The 9,631-nt window shown below is 36.3% G+C and overlaps 1 protein-coding gene across 1 annotated transcript; it reads left to right on the forward strand.

The window, feature by feature from the left end:
• The first annotated feature begins 401 nt into the window (after window positions 1-401).
• Window positions 402-1,947, forward strand: LOC108455900 (uncharacterized). The gene has a single exon (XM_017754473.2). The coding sequence runs from the start codon at window positions 1,186-1,188 to the stop codon at window positions 1,738-1,740; it is 555 nt and encodes a 184-aa protein (XP_017609962.1). The 5' UTR covers window positions 402-1,185; the 3' UTR covers window positions 1,741-1,947.
• The last annotated feature ends 7,684 nt before the right edge of the window (window positions 1,948-9,631 follow it).

Below are 9,631 nucleotides of genomic sequence, written 5' to 3' on the forward strand. Positions count from 1 at the left end.
ATAATAAATCCATTCTTTATTACTTGACAAAGGATTTGGTTTTGTTGGATGCCATTAAGTGTTAAAATTAGCACAGAAAAGTTGGTCAGAGAAAAAGAAAAAGAAAATCTAAATTAGAATATTAAACATTTGATTTAGTAGTTGAAAGATGATTATAATAAGAAAAAGTCATAATTAGTTATTATTTTGTTGAAATAAAAGAGATGATATGTCATAGAATAATTAGGAAGAGGGCCGGCTAAACCGAAAGAGAATCGGGAGTTGTGAAAGCACGTACGTTGGTAGGAAGAAGGAGATGATGGCATGGTTGAATGGGACACTTTAAAGCAAAATAGTGCCGTGGAAGTCGAGTATGATGGCCCATGCCTTTATAAACACAAACTCCCTTCCATCTCTATCCAAATCTAATCATCACCCTAAACACTCACAACTCGCTGTGTTCCCAAGATACTCGTTTAATCCATCATTTTTCACCTGATAATTTCACAAGCACCCAAGTGGTAAGTAGTAGCGCAAGTGGACACACCCCCGTGGGCTCGATGAACTCATATTCTTTCACATTTATCTTGTTTTGGCTTCTTCTTCGCCCCAGTCTTTGATTTTCTGTTTGACTCGGAAAAATATATATTTTTAATACTACTCCACGGTAACAGCCTTTATTATCGAAGATAGATACGAAATACTTGGTGTGTGAAATCCTGGTCACACAAATTCAGAAGATAGCTTTCATTTTATATTTTTCTTCTTCTTCTTCTCTTAAGCTGTATTCCCCTGTTTTAGCAGTGTACGCCTCTTCAAAGCCATCATCAACCCAAGAACCCCTTTCTTCTTGTCTCTCTCCTCTGATTCTTGGTGGGTTCTTGTAATCTTAGATTCTTAAAGAGAAGAGGTTCGATTTCATTTCATTTGATTTCCCGTTTTTTCAGATTGTTGGGTTTCTTTCAAGCAGTTGAGTCAAATCTTTTCTTTCATTTTGGGGGATTTCTGTCCACTGTGTTGAGATTCGAGATTCACAAGGTCGAAGCCCGTGGAAAAGTGGCTTCTTTCTTTCATCGTCTGTATCATTATTTTAACCGACCATTTTTTCAAATTCCAAATTTCATTTTTGTTTCTTTTAGAATTCGACAGTTCCCTTTGTTGCAAAAAGGAAAACAAAACCAAAACATCATTTTTTTGTATTAAATAATGTCTCGCCAGATAATTTTTAGGACCCCAACGTCCGTCCAACGGCGGCAACCCTTGCTGCAAAGCGGTTCTTCTTCCAATTCCTTCTGTTCCTCCAGTACCGACGACGGCGGAAGTAGCAGCAGCACCACAAGGAGCAGTTCCAGGAATAGTGCCAAGTTTGGGGAGTTTTGTGGGGGTACCACAGCCGAGTGTGCGGTTATTTGTTGCTGCTGTCCTTGCACAATAGCAAACCTCCTAGTTTTAGCATTTTACAAGGTTCCAGCGGGGCTATGCCGCCGTGCTCTCCGCCTGAAACGGCGGCGTAAGTTGAGGGAAAAAGGGTTGCTTCAGCCAAAAAACCACCGGCCTCATTGTGGAATTGAAGATAATAGCGAGTTGCAGATTCACACAGTGGTAGTGGAGGATTTTTTCCCAGATGTGGAGGCTACTGAAGAAGCAGAGAAAGCGGTGATGGAACTGGAAAAAGAGATGTGGCAAAGATTCTATGGTACTGGATTTTGGAGAAGTCCTTCTCAGAGAGAAGGAGAGCCACCCAGAATTAAACAACTTTAACAAAAATAAAAACAAACAATTCCCTCTTTCCTACGATCTGGGTGTATATATTCTTCAATGAAGAAATATTGTAACTGGCAAGATTTTGATATCATCAACGACATGTATGTAAATGAGATTGTGATTGTCGCCTTGAAAGTTTTTGTTGCTTGTTTTTGGATTCTTGATATGGGTTAACATTAATTCTACGGAATTTTTGGATAATAATCTTATCAAAAGGTAATCCTTTTGAGATTGGTTTCAAATGTAAGATTGTGTTCATACTAATTACCTACTAAACTGTTTTCAATAGCTTAGTCCAAAAGGTTAGAAAATAAACAGAAATTCTGTGGGGGGATTGAACGATTGAATAAACATCAAATTTGGGTTTTGAAATTTGATACTTCTGGTTTGAAAGATCACTCTTTCTTCAACAATCATATCTTAATGCTCCCTACTTTCAAAAGACAAAAAAAATTAGAATATATACAGCCAATGAGACTTTGGCCACCTATCCTTGTTCTTAGTTCAACTTAACCCCCCCTGTTGCTGAATATCTGTTTGAAGGCTTTCTAGGTCTGCAACTAGGATTTGTCAGTGTGTTAATGTTTTTTCCCAAACTTTGCAAATGGTTTTGTTTGGAATAGAAAAAAAAAGATTGTAAATATAGAAATTAGAATATCAAATTATTGAATCTAATTTAACTTCACAGATGATTTTTGTATTGAATTGGATACATAATATTCTTGGAAGAGATTAGGGCAGGATTGGTTCTTTCATTTTGGGTGTAGCTAACAATTTGGAAAGGAGTTGCATCGGACGTTATAGTAATTTAGAAGTAATAAATGATATGATGGCTAAGTTGATATTCCATTTGGTGGAAAATGGGGACCCTCCGGCTGCGGCATAAGTTTCTGAAATATGTCTACTCATTGGGACCAACTCTACAACATGAATTCAGCCACATGAATCATTTTGGAATTGCCACCTTCCGGGGCTTTCTTATGGGCCATCCTTCCAAAATACACTGGGTTTGCTTTTTTTTTTTTTTTTTTTTTTGCACTTCCTCATCTTTGAAAGATGTCAAAAATATTTACACAAATGTCCACTCACCTTATTTCATTTATTCTTTCCATAATTCATACCATCAAAAGAATGAAGGGTAAATTTGAATGGTCTTTTGTAACGACTTGAAATTTAGTGGTGTCGAAAATTAATTTTATGAGATCTTGTTTTTGAAAATTGAATTTGTAAATATTAAATAAGGATTTTTATGGAGTTATTATATTGATAAATTGAAATTTGGTTTAGTGATTTAATCGAAATTGTGGTTAATTAAGGCCTAGGGACTAAATTGTAAAGTCTAATCGCACTAGATTTTTAATCAAGAAATGGCTTGGGGACTTAAATTGGAATTAAACATGATAAAGTGTGTCTTATTGGATGGTGTGATTGCATAGTCATTAACTTAAGTAAATTAAACTTTGTTTAATTAAATTAAGGTTAATTAACTTAATTAACAAATTAATCCCATTATATAAGCCAAATTTCCGTGGAAAGAGAAATGAACTCATCTTCTCAACCAAATTGAAGAAAAGAAGAAAGACTTAATGCCATTTTTAACGATTTTCAAGCTTTTAACTTCAATTTCAAGCAAGTCCCTAGCCATTTTCCTATTATTTTTATAGAATTTTTTTTATCTCGGAAGCTTGATTAAGCTAACCCAATGATCGATTTAATCAATTAGTGAAGTTTTGATGTGATGTCACTGTTGAGAATTGGATGTTTCAGGTGTTAAATTGATAAAAATTAATCTTAGTTTAAGAAAAGAACTAAATTGTAAAGCTTAACTGTTAGCTTCGTGCATTAGGGACCAAATTGAATAAAATGTAAAATTGACATGAATTTTTTGTAAGAGTAAGAAATAGGAGGTCCTTAGTGAGTAAATGTGAAATTAGATTTCAATTCGAAGCCTTAGCTTGAAAGTAATGTTTGTCTCGGGTTTAGGGACTAAATTGAATAGATTGCAAAATATGCATGACTTTGAATTTGAATGTGATTTGATGTGGAAATTGATATTGTATTATTATTGAATTATTATTCGTAGCTAAAGAAGATGCAGGATCTTCAAGAAGGAAAAGAAAGGCAAGAGCGGAAAACGAGTGACACAAGCTTTCGGTTTGTATCTCTATGACCCGATATCAATCTAATTACTACATAATCATGATATTTTGCATCATATAATATTGAGGTGAGTTGTTAATGGTTATTAAGTTGACATGTTATGGTTGAAATTGAATATCAAGATAGAGACTAAATTAAATAGAATAAAAAATTGTATGACTTAACTGATATAGGAAATTAGTATGAAATTGAGCTGAATTATGTATTATTTTTGATGAAATGATGAGTTTATTTTGAATTGAGAATGATGCGATGTGAATTGAACTATATGATGATATTGGAAATTCGTTACTTTATTAATTGTACAGGTTTATACTTCAGTTTAGCCAATGATGCACTTACATGCTGATAAACCGTAATTTATACATATTTTTACCCCATGTTTAACGCATTTTATGGATGATTTCCCATTAGAATTGGTGAATTCGATGCTCCTAATGTCTTAATTTCATGTTTTATACTTAGGAGAGCATAGGAGAGCGAAAGGAACGAGAAACGGGCCAAAAACGGAGAAAATGGGCCAAAGTTCGAATTCAACACGGCCTGAACCTCCTCACACGGGCAGATCACATGGACGTGTCAATTTGGCAGATTCGAAGCACGACGCACACGGGAGTGTCACACGGGCGTGTCCTTGCCGAGCCCAAGTTGAGTCTAATTCGGAAAAGGCTAATTTTGAGGGCTCTTAGGCATTCCAAAGCCTATAAATACACCCTAGAGGAGGAAAAAAAAGGAGACACGGGAGAGGGAGTAAGGAATTACTCTAAGGAAGCCGATTGATCCATCTGAGAAGCCAGATTCACCATCAAGACTGAATATCTCTCCTCAATTTCCCCTTCAGGAATTTTGGGTTTTCTTTATGTTTTGTATTCTTTATTATTCTAAGATGTTTTCTTATCTAGTTATGAACTAAAACCCTTAAATACCTAAGGGGAATGAAACCTAAGACGAATATTGTTATTATTTTCTGAATTGTATGATAAATATTTAACTTGTTCTTAATTATGTATTCTTAATTATTGTTTTAATATCGCAGAATACTGATTCAAGATAAGCTCTTATTCAGAGCACGAATAGACCCTGTATAAGAGTATTTGTCTTGATTAAGCGGAATTATTTGTGCACCTAGACATTTTTGCTGGATTAGGGTGAAACCTAATAAGGGGATCCATAGATCGAGTTAATGCAACCGTAGGGTGTTAATTAGAGAAAGGTCTCAATTATTCAATCTAGGGATTAGACGTTATTAATCTTGAATAGGGATAATAACATAACTTAGGGATCTCTACGGAACAAGTTAAATGAATAAATCGTCCGATTCGGAGCCAGAATAACAAGTACAGTCTAGGTGGATTTTTCTTTAGGTATTGTCTTAATTCAATCGATTTTCCCAAAAGCAATTCCCTAATTCTATTCTCTGTGGATTCTTAGTTTAGGCAATTAGTTAGTTAAAAAAAACACCTATTTATTCTTAGGCTAAATAATAAAAAGACAGTCATTACTAGTACTTTTAGTTCCTTTGGGTTCAACAATCCAGTCTTGCTAAAACTATACTACTGTTCGATAGGTACACTTGCCTACATCGCGATAATAGGTAGTTTCAAGAACGATTAATTATAAATATTTAAAACCTATCACAAAATCACGCGATCAAGTTTTTGGCGCCGTTGCCGGGGAACTAAGATATTAAGAACGCTCAATTTTTATTACTTTAGCCATTTATTTTTCTTCCAATCTAATTTTAATTTTAATTTTATTATTATTTATTAATTTACTTTTTCTTTCTCTTGGCAGGTTTTTATAGTTTATGACTAGAAGAAACCTGTCAGGACCACTACTTTTTGACGAAGAAATCGATCGCACAGTTCGCAGACATCAAAGAGAAATAAGGCGAAGCTTAAGATACATAGAGAACGAGCAAGAGGACGATACTCAACCCCCAACAGAAGAGATGGCTGAAAACCAAGACAATCAGCTACCTCTTGTAATTGCGGTTAATCAAAATCCTGCTCCACGCACTATGTATGATTATGCTAAACCTTCTTTAACAGGAACTGAGTCAAGCATAGTTAGACCTGCTGTAGCTACAAATACTTTTGAACTGAAACCTAACACAATTCAAATGATACAGTAATTTGTTCAGTTTGATGGTTTGCAGGATGAGGATCCCAATGCTCACTTAGCAAACTTTTTAGAACTATGCGATACATTTAAAATTAATGGTGTTTCTGATGATGCCATTCGTCTTCGGTTATTCCCTTTTTCATTGAGAAACAAAGCTAAACAGTGGTTGAACTCATTACCACGAGGGTCAATCACTACTTGGGAACAAATGACCGAAAAATTCCTATTAAAATATTTTTCGCCGGCTAAAACGGATAAATTACGTAATGATATCTTTTCGTTTGTGCAGATGGACTTAGAAACTCTTTACGATGCATGAGAGAGATACAAAGACTTACTGAGAAGGTGCCATCACCATAGGTTACCGCTTTAGCTACAGGTTCAAACGTTCCATAATGGCCTGGATCCTTCGACTCGACAAATGGTTGACGCAGCTGCTGACGGAACCATCAATAATAAAACACCTGAAGATGCCTATGCGTTTATAGAGGAGATGTCTCTGAATAACTATCAGTGGCAAGTCATGAGGACTAAGCCAACTAAAAAAACAGGCGTTTATAACGTCGATTCGGTTATTATACTATCAAATCAGGTAGAACTTCTAAATAAAAAGATTGATGGTTTACTTGGTTCTATTCAGGTACATCCAGTAATGAAGTGCGAAACGATTGGAGGAGGAGCATGGACAGAGTTTCAACCCTTCAACCCTAGCATCGAGGAGGAACAAGTCCAATATATGGGTAACAATAACTCTCAATCCCAAAATAACCCATATAGTAACACTTACAATGTCGGTTGGAGGAACCACCCCAACTTCTCGCGGGGCGGTCAAGGAAATCAAAGACCAAAACATCCTTCGGGTTTTCAACAACCATCCTATCAACAGGAAAAGAAGCCAAACCTTGAAGAGATGCTCTCAAAGTTTATATCGGTGTCAGAAACCCATTTTCAGAACACCGAGACAGCACTTAAAAATCAACAAGCATCAATCTAAGGGCTCGAAACTCAGATAGGCCAGCTTTCCAAACTAATCTCTGAACGGCCACAAGGTAGCTTGCCAAGTAATACTGAACCCAACCCAAAGGAACAGCTCAACGCAATTAATATTCAAGATGACGAAGGAGTCGTTGAGCTGGAACCAGAACCGAGGCAAGAAATTATGGTAAGCAAAGGTTAAGGTGAGGTAGGTCATAATAAAAACAAATCAGTGAATGTCAAATATAAACCTCGTGTGCCATTAACTTACCGTTTATTGAAGCTCTATCGCAGATGTTAAACGCAATGAAATTTTTAAAGGAGTTTTTAGCAAATAAGTGAAAGTTGGACGAGGCGTCGCATGTGGAGCTAAACGCAGCGTGCTCAGCTATTCGGCAAAATAAGCTACCGAAAAAATTAAAAGATCTAGGTAGTTTTACGATTCCTTGCTTAATTGGTAGTTTAGATGTTAATAATGCATTAGCTTATTTAGGGGCTAGTATCAACGTCATGCCTTACAAAATGTTTAAGCAACTAGGTCTCGGGAAACCCAAACAGACTAGGATGAGAATTCAATTAGCAGATAAAACTATAAGATTCCCTAGGGGTATTATTGAAGATGTGCTAGTTAAAATCGACAAATTTATATTTCCTGTTGACTTCATTGTTCTAGACATAGAGAAGGATAGCAACACTCCTTTAATTCTAGGAAGGCCCTTTTTAGCAGCTGCTAAAACAATTATTGATGTTGGCACAGGTGAACTCACACTCCGTGTGGGAGACGAAACAATCACCTTTCAAGCTCACAATTCCGGCAACACATTGGAAATTGAAGGTGATCGTCTAAACCATTCTACTAAAATTGACAATATGGTGCAACCTTCTTTGCAGGAAATGAGTCTAAAGGAAGTACATGAGCCATTCTCAAGCAATAGTAGAGAAACTATTCATGAAGATCGAAGGCTACAAATTGAGGAGCTAGATGAATGGCGGACGCATAAACTGATAACACTCGACAAACTGAATCTACGACAGAACGAGCTCAATACCTTTTCAAATCGACTTAAGGTTGGAGATAGAGTCTTATTAGATGTCGCAGATCCCCACATTGTCGCTACCACATCGAATAAAGAAATCCCACTTACGGTACTCAGCATTTTCCCATTCGGTATGATCGAGGTGAGTTATCCCAAGTTCGGCACTTTTAAGGTAAACAACACCCGTTTAAAACCTTATTTTGATGAGATTGATAGCAGGAATGAGGAGTATAAACTCCTCAAACCACAATAATCATTCAACGGAGAAGGTAAGTCGAGCTTAGACTATAAATAAACGCTTCTTGGGAGGTAACCCGAGTACTAATGGTTTTAAATTATTTAAATTTCAAGTTTTAAACATCTAGGTCACTAACAGAGTCTTTGAAGCACAGGTTCCCAACTCCACACGGCCGTGCGATACGGCCGTGCGAAAATAGGGTAAAAGTTATATTTCCCAACACGGGATGTGATAAGTGGTCACGGACGTGCGACCTGACTGTGGTCAAAATTGCCAAACGAACACGGACGTGCGACACGCCCGTGTCTAGCACCCGTGGACGACACTGTCAAAATAACACAGGTGTGCGAAGACCTACACGATCGTGGGAGAAGCGAACTACATCACACACGGTCGTGTAACATGATCATGAGGACATACGGCCTATACACACTTTTGTGCTCGAAGGCCGTGTGACAACATCTCACTTCGCGACAAACACGGGGTGGGACACAATCCACACGGGCGTGTGCACCGGTCGTGCCACTTGAAAAATTAGATTATATATCTTATTTTATTTTATTTTTCTTTTATTAATTTTTGAAGATTCTTTTGTTTTTAAACACCGCTTATCTTTATGATTACTATTAAATTATTCCCCAAATTCTCATTTTGTCCTTCAGAATCATGTTTATCCTCCAGCTTTATTTCCAAGAACTCGCTCTCGCTAATCCAGGAATTCCATCCATTTTTAACTCAGGAAGTTTCACTTCTCTCCCTATCTTATTTTTATATTCATATATCTATCTTTGTATATTGAAGGCAATGCACATCTTAAGTGTGGGGGGTATTTATTTCATTATCAGAAAAATCCCTAAATGACTGCCTTGTTCTCTTGAAAAGCTCTCATATCATATTTAGATAAATTTTGATTGATTTATGAAGTTGATTGATATATCTTGAATTAAAACATAGGCATTTATGCATTGATTGTTTAAACCTCAAGACATTAGAGAATCAAGCATGATAAGTTGATTTTTAAGAATTTAAAATCTTAGGTTGTTTCCCCAAAGTTTAGGTATTACTTTGAGTTGGAATTCAGAAGTTTTAAACATCCAAAAGCTATAATTTTTGTGAGATTTTTTAGCCTTTTGAGCATCTATTAATTATTTCATGCTCACTTTTATTATTGCTTTGAGTACATCAATATTGAACTGTTATTCTAGAACTTGCTTGATTATGCATATGGAGACCACACCATTTGATTTGATATGTCAAAATGATTAAGGCACTTAGAATTAACCCACTTATGCCATGAAAAGCCTACCTCCACGATTAACCTCTAGTAAACCCCCTTGAGCCTAACAAGTCATTT

The sequence above is a fragment of the Gossypium arboreum genome, chromosome 9 (assembly GCF_025698485.1).
Source record: "Gossypium arboreum isolate Shixiya-1 chromosome 9, ASM2569848v2, whole genome shotgun sequence".
NCBI classification, from domain to species: domain Eukaryota; kingdom Viridiplantae; phylum Streptophyta; class Magnoliopsida; order Malvales; family Malvaceae; genus Gossypium; species Gossypium arboreum.

Excerpts from the sequence above, each read along its gene's own strand:
- LOC108455900 (XM_017754473.2), top strand. The coding sequence starts at position 1,186 with ATGTCTCGCCAGATAATTTTTAGGACCCCAACGTCCGTCCAACGGCGG.